The sequence below is a fragment of the Neophocaena asiaeorientalis genome, unplaced genomic scaffold (assembly GCF_003031525.2).
Source record: "Neophocaena asiaeorientalis asiaeorientalis breed wild unplaced genomic scaffold, Neophocaena_asiaeorientalis_V1.1 scaffold476, whole genome shotgun sequence".
In the NCBI taxonomy this organism is placed as follows: domain Eukaryota; kingdom Metazoa; phylum Chordata; class Mammalia; order Artiodactyla; family Phocoenidae; genus Neophocaena; species Neophocaena asiaeorientalis.
Window position 1 is genome coordinate 8,288,223 of NW_020172178.1, and position 13,977 is coordinate 8,302,199.

Sequence of the window (13,977 nt, forward strand, 5' to 3'; positions counted from 1 at the left end):
GGAGAGGCCACAAAAGTGAGAGGCCCGTGTAATGAAAAAAAAAAAAAAAAAAAAGTAATCCTAAAGGGAAAATGTCTCATCTGTTGAATAAAGTAATTAAAACTTTCTTTTTTTTAATGGGAGGGAAGAACAAAATAGGGGGAAGACAGGAAAATCGCAGCATGTCTGTGTTAGTCAGACTAATATTGTTATAGTAACGAGTCCCAAATACCAGCCATGTAACACAGTGAAGGTTGCTTTCTGCTCCCACGAAGTTGGCTCTTGACCTGTCAGTCTTTCGATGGTTGTGGTAGTGGTTCCCAGGTGGTGGCTTACTGACCCCCTGCGGTGCTCTGTGGCTCTGCCCCTCTGGTCACTGCGGCAGGGGACAGCTGAAAGGCAAGGCCCTCTTGCCAGCTCTTTTATGGTTCAGTTCAGAAGTGACAGATCCCTTCTGCCCACAGCCCATTGTCCAGAACCAGTGATGGGGCCCCGCTTAACTCCAAGGGACACTGACGAGCCAGGGAGTGCTGGGGAGGCCAGTGTTCTCTGCCACCTGCCCTGACCTCATACACCTGCACCCAGGCAGCCTGGGAGACCCTCTGTGAAGTAGGAGACTACGGAAAAGCCCTCGATTAAACGTTTTCTTCTTTGACCTGTCTCTTCAATTCAGAATAAGCTGATTTATACACTGAAGTGTATATTCTAGCAACCTTTTATGTTTGTTTTAAAAGAACACTTGCCTTGTAATATGAACTCCGTGTTTCACTGGTGGTGGTGTTATTCGCTGCTAATTCTGAGATGCTGACCCAGTGTGTTTTTGTCACCATGTAACTCTCTTCACATGAGCAGCTACCACCTGTAGTTCCTGTTAGGGCAGGTTGACGACTCCAACATAAAATTATTTTTAATTAGCATCTTAAAATTAGAATTTGTTTCTCGGCCGTTTCTGGAATTTACTGCTGAAAGTCCTTTATTTGGATCGCTACAAATCTTTTCATGCGTAATGTCAGAGCTCTAGGATGTCTATTTTAACTCCCTGGTAAGACATTCTATAAAAGATTTTAAAAATACAGCTAATTTCAGTGTAAGAGAAATCATCATCTTCAGGAAATGTGCAAAGGGATACTAAGAATTTTTTCAGTAGTAGTGGGTTGATACTTTTAAGCTAAACACGTGTGACGAGATTTCCCCATAGCAGAATCCATGCCTGTACGTTTTGGTGTAGACACATGGGCTGTCATCTGATACCGGTGACAACTGTGTGAGGTGGCCAAGAGCAGCACTGCCAGTGAATGTAGCCGCACCGCCTTTTCCCCCTGCTTTACAGTCAAAATGAGTCATCCTCTAACTTAGTCATCAGAAGACAAATGGTTCACCTTGAAAAAACAGGTAAAAGACTTCACAGATGCTTCACAAAAGAAGGTATACAGTTGTCCCCCATAAGCACATTAAAAGATTCTCAACATCACTAGTTACCAGGGAAATGCAAATAAAACCATGATGCCACTTTACACCTGCTAGAATGGCTGACAGAGGTGCCAGAAGTGGACGCTGGTGAGGGTGTGAGCCACCAGCACACACCGCTGGTGGGCGTGTAAAATGGGAAGGCTGGTGGTCTCTTTCCACGTTAAACAGATATCTACCCTGTAGCCCGGAGCTCCACTCTTAGGTGTTATTCAAGAAAAACAGCACATGTTCACAAAAAAATGTCTTCTGCAGGAATGATGATAGCAGCTTTACTCCTAATAGCAAAAAGTGGAAATGGCCCAAATGCCCATCCGCAGGATACGCCAGTAACTGTGGCGTTTACATGCGGCGGACTCATACTCAGCAGTAAAAAGGTGAATGTCATGAACAGAACGTCACGCTGAGTGGAAGAAGCCAGGCCCAGGGAGTGCACACCTGTGATCCTGTTTTTACAGTCATCTAGACCAGACTGAACAGGTACATGGCGATAGAAATCAGAAGAGCGGCTGCCTTGGGGCAGAGGGGCAGAACTTTCTTGAGGAAGGGGCTTGAGGGAACTTTCTGGGGCAATGAAAACATTCCATAACTTGATAAGCCGTGGGTTACCCAGGCATGTTCATCTGTCAAAAGCGAGGGAACTGGGCTTCCCTGGTGGCGCAGTGATTGGGAGTCCGCCTAACGAGGCAAGGGACGCGGTTTCGTGCCCCGGTCTGGGAGGATCCCACGTGGCGCGGAGCGGCTGGGCCCGTGAGCCATGGCCGCTGAGCCTGCGCGTCCGGAGCCTGTGCTCCACGACGGGAGAGGCCACGCCGGTGAGAGGCCTGCGTACCGCAAAAAAAAAAAAAAAAAAAAAAGCGAGGGAACTGACCGTGTAAGATCTGTGTGTTCACGGGATGTGGGGCCCTGGAGGTCAGAGGTGGCTGGCGGGGAGAGTCAGGCAGGCCTGGGTTCAAGCCGCGGCCTGCCCTTTGCCTCCCGGCTTCTCCACGATCTTTTCCGGGGTCTGCGTCCTGATGGCCTCACACATGAGCTGGGGCAGCAGGAGCCGTGCTGCATCATTGTCGTGCAGGTCAGTAACTATGGGCTGTTGCTCTTTCTGCCAGATAAACTGTTAATCAAGTTTCTCTTTGAAGACTCCTCCCATTTCCTTTCCTCTTAAAATTGGTTTAATAAACAAGCAGAAATGTAAAAAGAGAAATGAAGATCCTGGGAGGCTTAGTTAGTTAATTTTAATTCTAATTAGGATCAAGATTACCTGAAAGAGGGACTTCCCTGGTGGTCCAGGGGTAAAGAATCCGCCTGCCACTGCAGGGGACACGGGTTTGATCCCTGGTTGGGGAACTAAGATCCCATATGCCGCGGGGCAACTAAGCCCGCGTGCCACAACTATTGATCTCTCGCGCCTCAGCGAGAGGGCCCGCGTGCCCTGGAGCCTGCACGCCACAGCCAAAGAGAAAACCCACACGCTGCAACTAGAGAGAAGCCCGCGCACCACAGTGAAGATACCGCGTGTTGCCACTAAGATCCTACGCAGCCAAAAAAAACAAGATTACCTAAAAGATGAATTCCCTTGCCCCAAATCCAGAATTTGCTGGTAATAGTCACATATCTGATGAAGCTAATGACGGGGCCCACGCTGAGATATTAATTGCCGGGCTTGGTGGCTCAGGGCACCGTCCGGGTGGCATCTTGATGATTTTGCCCGTTGTGTGCAAGGGCTGCTCTGTGGCGCGGGGCAGGTGCCGGGGCAGCCAGAGGCGTTGGCGACTCCCGTGCACTGTAGTGTCCTCAAGCAGCAGGGTTCACCTGCAGAGGCAGCAGCGTCTCCTTCTTTGAAGGATAAAATCAAAGTTCATAGATCAAATGAAACGTGAGTCATCTCACAGGAGGAATTAACGTGTGTGCTTTTTCTCTCTTTGTCTGTAGGAGCTGTAAAACTGATGAGCCTGGCATGTGGGAATCAGCACGTCTGGGCCTGTGATTCCAGGGGTGGAGTTTACTTCCGCGTGGGTACCCAGCCTCTGAATCCCAGTCTGATGCTTCCAGCCTGGATAATGATTGAACCGCCTGTCCAGGTAAGCAAAAGTTAACTGATACCAACTTGCTCGTCGGTAAGCTGCTCGGGTGCTGGTGTTGGGGAGCGGACCGTGCCTGCTAGGGTGGCCTCCCAGCAACTGGGGGAGGAGGGGCGTGTCAGGGAGCCTGGGGACTAAGGTGTGCCCCAGGTCAACACACGCTCATTCACTGGCATCCCACACCCGGAATTTGGTATTTGTGAAGTTTAGGGCCGAACAGATTAACGATTATCCGAGCCAATGCTGCTTTTTTTCTTTCTCAAAGTAAAAGTGTTTCATTTCTAACTTTTTACAGAATGAACGTTATTTTTGAAAACATCAAACAATATCCAAAAGTATAGAGAAGAAAGTAAAAGTCATTTTATAATCTTGTCATAGAGATAATGTATTATTATTTTGTGAGTGCCTTTCCTGGTTTGTTGAAGAAATTCTTCTCCTCGTGCGCCCCGTCCCCTCCCCCGACCCCAGCCATATTTCAGTTTACCATGTATCCTAAATGTTTTTCCTTTTCTTTTGACTGTTCCACCACTCGAATCAGAAGCGGGAGTGTGATTTTAGTGTACTATTTAGTTACCCTTAAGTACCTGATGGGCCTGGTTGCTATGTTAAGTATATTTCTGCTAAAATTTATAAATGGGGGGCTGTGATTTAGTGAGAGTTATTTGCTCTAACTGTTGCTAGTCCCCACTTTGTGACTTTGTTGGGGAAATAAATGAAGTTGCCATATGCAGAGGTGGCAGTGTGGCAGGAGTGGTTAGTCCTTGAACAAAAAGTGCTCAACGGGGACGAGAAGGAAATCAGGTGTTAGGGCGAATGCCTGTGCTCGTGACTGTCTACATTTTGGGCATCATGAACCCTCAGGGATGGGGCAGCTGAGGTCAAGGTGCAGGGCTGGTCATGAGGACCACCAGGCCTGCCCACGGGACACAGGGCCTGTGCTGGGAGACCCTACAGTTGGGCAGGAGTCCAGTCCCGAGTTCTTCGAGGTCATTGGTCAGCGCTCATGGCCACGGGGAGGCTGGCTGCACGTGGGTCTTCCTCCTCACAGGGTCCTGCGAAGAGCGAGTGGAACCGTGTCTGTGAATTAGAAAGCGCTGTGCAGACGCCCGCTCCGCGTTCGTCTGCACACGGAGGTGCGCTGACAGCCACGGTCAGGCGACAGGGCAGGCGTTGTCGCGGGCACTGTGGGCTCTGCTGGTGCGCAGCGAGGGTGAAGGCAAGCTGACCTCTAGCTGGTTTCATTGCTGATGTGAAGCCCCCTCAGACGAGGCGCCCTCTTGTTGCCTGCTCCTGTGGTATGGCGCTGTCAACCTCTGGCGGCTTTATGTTATTTCTTAAAGAGTTGTAATTCACCATTTTACAGCAATACAGCTCAGTGGTTTTTAGTGTATTCGAAAAGTTGTGCAACCATCACTGCTATCCAATTCTAGAACTTCTTCACCACCCCGAAAAGAAGCCCCCTACCCATTGGTAGACACTCCCTTTTCTTCCAGAACCCCTGTCTCCTCAGCCCCTGGCAGCCACTAATCTACTTTGTGTTTCTATGCACTTGCCTATTCTGGATTTTCCTTTTTCATATAAATGGAATCATATAATATGTGGCCTTTTCATCTGCCATCTTTCACTTGGCTTCATGTTTTCAGAGTTCATCCATGTTGTAACGTGTGTCAGTACTTTATTCCTTTTTATGACTGAATAATATTCCATTGTATGCATAGGCCACAGTTTGCTTATCCATTCATCAGCTGATTGACATTTGGGTTGTTCCTACTTTTTGGCTACTATGAATAATGCTGCTGTGAACGTTCGTGTACAAGACTATGTGGACGTGCGTTTTCAATTCTGCTGGGTGTATAACTTTAAGTGGAATTGTGGGGTCATATGGTGATCATATGTTTAACTTCTTAAGGAACCTTCGCCAGACTGTTTGCCACAGTGGCTGCACCATTCTACATTCTGCCAGCAATGTATGAGGATTCCAATTTCTCTACATCCTCACTGCAAAATTTCTCTTGCCCAGTTTTTAAATTCTAGCCACCTTAATAGTTGTAAAATAGTATCTCATTGTGGGCTTCTTTTTAAAAACAGGGTAAAAAAGTTTATTGAAACAGGAAAAATTAATTTTTATATTGTGTGGGTTACTGAATGTTCTGATTTATATTAGAACAGACCTGTAGAGAAAGGAAAGCTGATCTGATCTGACTTGGCACTTTTTGTTATAATTCATTTGGTTTTTATGGTTTGTTTGTTTTTTTAAGATTTTTTTGATGTGGACCATTTTTGAAGTCTTTATTGAATTTGTTACAATACTGCTTCTGTTTTATGTTTTGGTTTTTTGGCCACAAGGGATGTGGGATCTTAGGTCCCTGACCAGGGCTCGAACCCGCGTCCCCTGCATTGGAAGGAGGATTCTTAACCATTGGACCACCAGGGAAGTCCCTCAATAGGGTTTTTAAAAATTTAGATATAATTGACGTATGGCATTGTATTAGTTTCACATGTACAACATAATGATTCAGTATTTGTATATCTTGCAAAATAATCACCACCATACGTCTAGTAAACATCTGTCATGATACGTAGTTACGAATTTTTTTTTCTTGTGATGAGAACTTTGACGATCTCCTCTCTTAGCAGCTTTCAAATAGGCAATCCAGTATTAACTCTAGTCACCATACTGTACATTACATCCCCATGTCCTTGTGATTTTGATTTGCATTTCCCTAACGACTCATGAGCATCTTTTCATGTGCTTATTGGTCATTTGTATATCTTATTTGGGGAACTAAAATATTCAAATACTTTGCTCATTTTGTAATTGGGTTGTCTTTTTATTATTGAGCTGTAAGACTTCTTTATATATTCTGGTTACTAGACCCTTTTAAGAATTATGATTTACAAATGTTTTCTCCCATTCTCTGGATTGTCTTTTCACTTTCTTTATGGTGTCCTTTGATGCACAAAAGTTTTTTATTTTGATGAAGTCCATTTTATCTACGTTTTCCTTTAGTTGTTTATGCTTTTGGTGTCACGTCAAGGACTGTGTGAAACTGCGAATTCCTCTTCCTTTCAACGTTTAGATTCTAGAATAACCTCTAGGAAGCAAAGCTAAAACTGGGGGAAGAAAGCTTTACTTGCAGTGCTCTATTGACTGTGGTGATCTACAGCTTTGACCAGGATAATGGCCGAAATAGAACAAATTCACATGAAAGGGCCTCAAAGCTGTGCTTTGAATAAAGTAGTGATTGCTAAATAGGCTGTTAAACATTAACTATTTCAAGTAGTTCCACTAAATGAGACCACATTTTCTTATTCAGTAGCTTCAGTGCGCTGTAGAAGAAATGCACTTGGCCGTGGAATTTGTAGATAGAGAGTTGGTTCCTGTGGGGACAAAAAACAGGCCTTGGGGTCTTCCCTGGTGGCGCAGTGGTTGAGAATCTGCCTGCCAATGCAGGGGACACGGGTTCGAGCCCTGGTCTGGGAAGATCCCACATGCCGCGGAGCAACTAGGCCCGTGAGCCACAACTACTGAGCCTGCGCGTCTCGAGCTTGCGCTCCGCAACAAGAGAGGCTGCGACAGTGAGAGACCCGCACACTGCAATGAAGAGTGGCCCCCACTCACTGCAACCAGAGGAAGCCCTCGCACAGAAACGAAGACCCAACACAGCCATAAATAAAATAAAATTTAAAAAAAAAAAAACAAAAAAAAAACAGGCCTTACTTTTGCACAGGCCCTTTGCTGCGCTTTACCAAGCCCTGCTGAGGACCAAGTCCTGGGCCAGCCGCTGTCTGCCGGAGCTGCGATGGAACGCTGTGTCCAGGCAGCGTGTCACATGCTCGGTGGCCTCACACTCAGTGTTTTAGGACAAAGCCTACCTTTAAACTGAATTTCAAATTAACCTTAAAGTTGCAGAGGGTCCTGAGAAGACTAGTCCAGTGGCGGGGTGGGAGTGGGGTGGGTTGAGGCCTTGTTAAAAGATTTAGAAAGGGGCTTCCCTGAAACGAAGACCCGATGCAGCCAAAAGTAAATAAATTTATTTAAAAAAAAAAGATTTAGAAAATCAGGACAGTTTGGTTGAATTCAAGTATCAGAATGTAAATGGGGTTTCCATGTTTTGATCATAATCGACCTCTTTTTTTTTTTAATTTATTAATTGTTTTTGGCTGCTTCAGGTCTTCGTTGCTATGCACGGGCTTTCTCTAGTTGCGGCGAGTGGGGGGGGGCTACTCTTCGTTGCAGTGCGCAGGTTTCTCATTGCGGTGGCTTCTCTTGTTGCAGAGCGCGGGCTTCAGTAGTTGTGGCGCACGGGCTTAGTTGCTCCGCGGCATGTGGGATCTTCCCGGACCAGGGCTCGAACCCGTGTCTGCTGCATTGGCAGGTGGATTCTTCACCACTGCGCCGCCAGGGAAGTCCTCGACCTCTTTCTAGTTTGTTTTATTTCTTCTTGGGCATGCACATCCTGGTCTACAGGTAGGATGTGTGCAGCTGAAGCAAACAGAAGCGGTAACAGATGCTAAAGGGCACAGAGAAGTGAAGTCACAGGGATCTTCTGAAATGAGCAGCGGTTTCTCAATTTCTGTGTCCCTTTCTCTTCTCTGGTAAAACATCCCTCCTGTAGGAGTTTTGGGGTGAAGTTTTAACAAAGTACTCAAAACGAATGACTCAGTTTTCAGACTTGCCAACATTTGGAAGGATTTGGAGAAAATATTTATAGTTATGTTTAGCATCTTTTCTTTGGAGTTTGCTGCTTCAGTGGGAGAATTTTCTGTCCATAGTAGAGGTGTGTGTAAAGCGAGCACAGTTGATGCTGTGATTTCGCTGCACTGGGGGCACTGTATGCCCGAGGGGAAGAGGCTCGTCCAGCTAGCCCCACCCGCACTGGTCCCACCTCTTCCTTCAGAGGACCCTCTCTGCCCTCCCTTTGCCCCCTCCGCCTCCAGAGCAGCCCCTGCTCTTCCCTAGCCCGCCCAGTGTCCTGGCCTCCCCTATGGGAGCCTCCAGCTGACTCTTCCTGTGTGGACTGGCCCATCTGGTCTCCGTGGTCATTTACTCTGCCTGGATTATAGCTTTTCCTGGAAAAGAGAGAAACTAGGAAAACTAAGACTAATATGACTGGTCAGTGGCCAAACGAACACTTAAAAACTTACTTTAAACTCAGCTGCTTTGGGTATTTTTAGCTATATGAACAGAAAAAACCCAAAATAAATATGCAAACGTGGTAACAGGTAATCCCATGAGAATGCCGTGCTCGCAGATGCTGCCAGTGGGCACAGAACTTGATGCTGCTTTACACATCCAGATCTTTAGAGAAGTTCACAGCTAGCGTCAGGAAGGCTTGCGTTGGAGAGGCGTTAGGGCTAGAGAAGGCCCCCACCCCTGCTGGGCCTTCCATTGACTTGTCTCGGGGCACCGGGAGCGCACAGGGCGCGGGGAGAGTGGCTCTCACTCTCTGCTCCCGTCCAGGGCGGCTCTGGGCGACCCTGGATGCTGCTCATACTTCCTCCGCGGCTGGCGTAGGTCACAGACACCGGGGATGGGGATGGCAGAAGGAGCGGGGCACCCACACCCCAAAGCCCAGCTCTGCAGGTCCAACCAGCCCCCTGCTTCTAAGAATTTTGGGGTGTTCTGAAGACTCGTGTTCCCTCCTGACATAAAAGTACAAGACCTTGGGGGTAATTAAACCAGATTCCTCTCACTACATTTGGGGCACCATGGGTTAAATCCCTCCTCACATCCCAGTGAGCGATACCACACGGAGACACGACACGGCATCCTGGGACAGGGAGCTCAGAGCTCCGCGTGCCAAACATGAGACACAGTTGCATCTGACAGTACCGGTTTTTTAATAAGAGAAAGAGAGCAGCGTTGCTAGTTACATGCTTAGTGTCTAGGAGGTCCCTGCTCCTGAGGATGTTGCCAGGGGTTCATGCTGAGGCCCAAGTTGAGTTCTGCAGGATGCGTGCAGCATGGGCAGCGGCATCCCCTGCACTGTGCTTCCCAGAGGAGGTTTTCTTCCCATGGAGAATAAAAATGTCAGTTACCAAGTATGTCTGATGATTCTGTTTTTGTTTAAAGAAAAATAAAATTATGTGCGGGACTTCTGTGGTGGTCCAATGGTTAAGAATCCGCCTTCCAGTGCAGGGGACGTGGGTTTGATCCCTGGTCAGGGAACTAAGATCCCACATGCCGTGGGGCAACTGGGCCTGTGTGCCACAACTGTGGAGCCTGCGGGCCACAACTAGAGAGCCCGTGTGCTGCAACTACAGAGCCCATGTGCTCTGGATCCTGCATGCCGCAACAAAGGGCCTACACACCACAAGAGAAGATCCCATGTGCCGCAAGTAAGACCCAACACAGCCAAAACTAAGTAAATAAATATTTTTTAAAAATTGTGTGTACACTGAAAAAATCTATAAAGATATACAGCAAAATGACAGCAGTGGTTGTAGCTGTGTGGTGCGGTTGCGCCTGATTGCTTTCTTCCTTTAATTCGCTTCTGTTTTGTGAGTATCTTGCCATGAACTTATGTTACTTACGGAGTAAGTTCATAACTGAATAATCTAATGAGAATCAGAAATGTTCCCAAAGCTCTTTGTTTTTATGCTGTTTATGACAGTGGAAGCTTGGCTGTGTGCAGTGCAGACAGCGAGGCTGTGTAGGGGAGTGAGGCGGGGGTGGCAGCTGCCCTTGTAAAGAGTCTGCTTAGCAGATTATTACAAGGACAGTTATTATAATAATTACGGATGGGGACTTCCCCGGCGGTCCAGGGGTTAAGACTTGGTGCTTTCATTGCCGAGGGCCCAGATTCAATCCCTGGTTGGGGAGCTAAGATCCTGCAAGCCACGCAGAGCAGCCGAAAAATAAACAAATAAAATGCATAGGCAGGGCATTACAACAGTTGTTACGGCTTTATCCTTTATGTTCTAGAAGCTGGGGCAAGATTGCACACGTTAGGTAGAAAAATGGGAGCCATAAAAAAGACCCAGATCGAGCTTTCAGGGATGGGAGCCATAAAAAAGACCCAGATCGAGCTTTCAGGGATGGGAGCCGTAAAAAAGACCCAGATCGAGCTTTCAGGGATAAAAATTGTAATCCCTGAGATGCAAATCCCCTGGATGAGATCAGCGGCAGTGTAGACATCACAGGAGAAAAGATTGGTGAGCTCGAAGACACAGTGATTAAAAGCTTCCAAACTGAAACAGAGAGAAAAGAGACTGGGAAAAAAATGCAGGGCATGAGTGAGCACAGGACAACTTCTCGTGGCCTAATATAAATACAGTCAGAGTTCCAAAGGAGAAGAGAGGGAAAATACTTGAGGAAATATGGCTGAAAATAACCCGAACTTGATGAAATTATTATGTTGAGTGAAGAAGTCAGGTGGAAAAATAATACATATTATAATGATTAATTTACATGAGATTTAGAGAATGCTGACTCATCTGTAGTTCCAGAGAGCAGTGGTTGCTTGGGGACCTGTGAGGGCAGCAGGATTGGAAGGGGTTATGAAGGAGGGGTGCGGAGTGGTGTCAGCAGTGTAGGCATATGGCAACAGGGATCAAATTGTACCCCTTTTTCCTTTTTGGTTGTGCCACGCGGTTTATAGGATCTTAGTTCCCCAACCAGGGATTGGACCCAGGTCCCAGCAGTGAAAATGTGGAGTCCTAACCACTGGACCGCCAGGGAGTTCCCACAAATCGTACGCTTTAAATGTGTGCGTTTTATTTTATGTGAGTCACACCCCTGCAGAGCTGTTTAAAATGTATCAGACAGTAAAAAAGTGTAAAAGAATGCGAGAGTGCGCGGGACTGTGCTGGGCACTGCAGGGGAGCAGGGGTGAGGGAGGCCGCCCCTGGAGGGAGATGAAAGCTCGGTGACCAAAGGCAGAGGGGGCAGTAGGTCAGGGTAGCAGCCAGGAAGGAGACCCAGGTCACCAAGGGTTGCCAGCTCTGGCTCCTGTGGACGATGTAGTCCTTGAACTGGGCCTGGCAGACCCAGTGGGCACTTCCAGTGACCAGCAAGTAATTCATTTGGCCCAGTGTTTCTGAGTAGGGAAAAGGGCTGCTCCGTGGTGCTTTGGGCAGGACAGTTCGTTGTTGGGGTCTATTCTTGGGGACCACCCTCAGCCTGGTGAGACATCAGTTTCTTGTGCCTCTCGGCTCTAAATCCTAGTCGTACCCACCAAGACCCTCTGGGAGGGTAGGATGCAGGAAGGGCATCGTGTGACAGGAGACTCAAGAGGTCCTCGGGCTCAGGTTCTGGGGGAGTTGGCCCTTGGCCTGGAGAGTTTGCCGTTGACCCCAGGGGCAGTGGGTGTCCCCGACGGCTGGGGCGCGACAGGCTGTAGGCGAGGAAGGCCTGCAGTGAGCCGTGAAACTCTTCGGCCTGGCTCCCTGAATCCAGAGTGCACATCTGTGAGATGCAGTGCTGGGGTGGCAGGTGAGCGGGGACCCTGACGCCGAATGTTTGGGGCACAAGAAGCCAGTGTGTGTTGGGGTCCAGGCCTTCTCTCGGTGACGAGACCGGCTGCCCCCGTTGGCCTGCCAGCTCTGTCGCTGATGCGTCAGGTCTCGCTGACATGGCGGGAAGGTGTGGAGGCATTTCCCCCTCAGCAGCAGGGGACAGTGCTCGGGGACACAGCGGCCCCTGGGGCTCTGCCAGCCAGGACCTTCAGTGTCAGAGTCTGCTCTTTGAAGTCAAAAGAACCTGAACTGGGCTTCCCTGGCGACGCAGTGGTTGAGAGTCTGCCTGCTGATGCAGGGGACACAGGTTCGTGCCCCGGTCCGGGAAGATCCCACATGCCGCAGAGCGGCTGGGCCCGTGAGCCATGACCGCTGAGCCTGCACGTCCAGAGCCTGTGCTCCGCAACAGGAGAGGCCGCAACAACAGTGAGAGGCCTGCGTACTGGAAAAAAAAGAACCTGAACTAAAAGTTACTTTTTTCCATATGAGACCAAATGACCTTGGGTACGTTGTCCAAACTCACTGGCCCTTCATCTCCTGACCAGTAAAGTGAAGAATCACATCCACCTGGGGACCGGCTGAGGTACTTGCTGAGAATGTCCAGGCCTGGGTCCCTCCCCTGGAGATCAGCTCAGCGGGATGGGGCTCAGGCATCTTGGTTGGTTGGTTCTTATTTTAATCAGAGTTACACACGTAACTATACAGGTTACACGTCAGCTGGTTCTACAGGTGTGCTACAGGAAACGCGTCTGCCCGCCCGTCATCCCCCGTCTAGAGAACTCCTTTCTTTTGGCGTCATCTCCCTGAGTAACTTCGTAGGGAGCTGTGTCTCTATCCTTCTAGCTCTAGAGGTTTTCGGTTGACTCCTGCTGGAAGGGAAGGGTGCCTGTCCCCCCAGCCATGCGCCCGTCTCCCTGCTTCCATCCTCGGGAGCTGCAGTGCTGTGATGGGGCACACACGCTTCAGAGCTGAGCCGGGCAGTAAACTGCACTCCGTTTGCTTGTCCACACGACTCTCTGTTTTCCCTGGGCTCGATCGTTGTCTTTTTTTCCCATCTGGTTTTCTGTGTTTTACACATTCAACCCCAGGCTCTCCCTGCCAGCTGTGTCCGTTTCCCTTCCGTATACTTGGGTGTGTGGGCTCCATCCCATTCTTGGAGTCATCTGTCCTGGATGCTCTGGCTGGCCCTCTGGCCTGATCACTCTGTCCTCCTGGGCCCCCTTTGCCTTGCTCGTGCTTTGGATCCCTTCTCTCCTGGATCCTGTGTCTTCCTCTGTCTCTTTTTTTTTGGTGGAGTTTATCTTCCGGTCGGTTCCTGAGAAGGGTCTGTAGAGGTAACTTTTGGACGCGTTGTGTGTCTGAAAGTCTTTGCCCACGTTCATCCTTGACCTTGTATGAGTATAGCAGTCTAGGTTGGAAATAGACTTCCTTTAGAATTTTAAGGTCTTCTTCCGTCATCTCCTGGTGTCCAGTATTGCTGTTGAGAAGTTTGAAGCCATTCTGATACCTGATCCTTGATATTTGACCTGCTTTTTCTCTCTGGAAGTTTGTAAGATCTGTTTGTTCCCAGTGTTCTGAGAGCAGAGAGTGATATGTGCCTGGGGGAGCCTGTTTTATCCTTCGTGCCAGGAGCCCTTTCAGCCTGGAGCTCACGGTGTTTGTTCTGGGATGTGTCCTGTTCCCATGCTGGCAGTCACCTTCTGGCCTCTGCCCCTCCCATTTCTGTGTCCTCTTTCTGGGCGTCCTGCTTTCGTACTGTGGACTTCCTAAAGTGGCCTCTACTTTTCTTACCTTTTCTCTCCTATTTTCCTTCTCTTTATGTTTTTATCTTTCTTCTTTATCCTGCAACCCCTCTGTTGGGTTATTTCTATAAAAATATACACACACACACACACACACAAACATACAGGTTTTTTTTGGGGGGGGGCACACTGTGAGGCTTGTGGGATCTTAGTTCCCTGACCAGGGGTTGAACCCAGGCCCTCGGGAGCGA

General features: G+C 48.6%; 1 protein-coding gene across 1 annotated transcript in view; it reads left to right on the forward strand.

The window, feature by feature from the left end:
- TECPR2 (tectonin beta-propeller repeat containing 2) overlaps nucleotides 1-13,977 on the forward strand; it is a 106,037-nt gene that overhangs the window by 74,330 nt on the left and 17,730 nt on the right. The window contains exon 17 of the mRNA XM_024759434.1: nucleotides 3,376-3,524. Coding sequence (XP_024615202.1) covers nucleotides 3,376-3,524 — 149 coding nt within the window. The remainder of the gene's footprint in view (nucleotides 1-3,375; nucleotides 3,525-13,977) is intronic.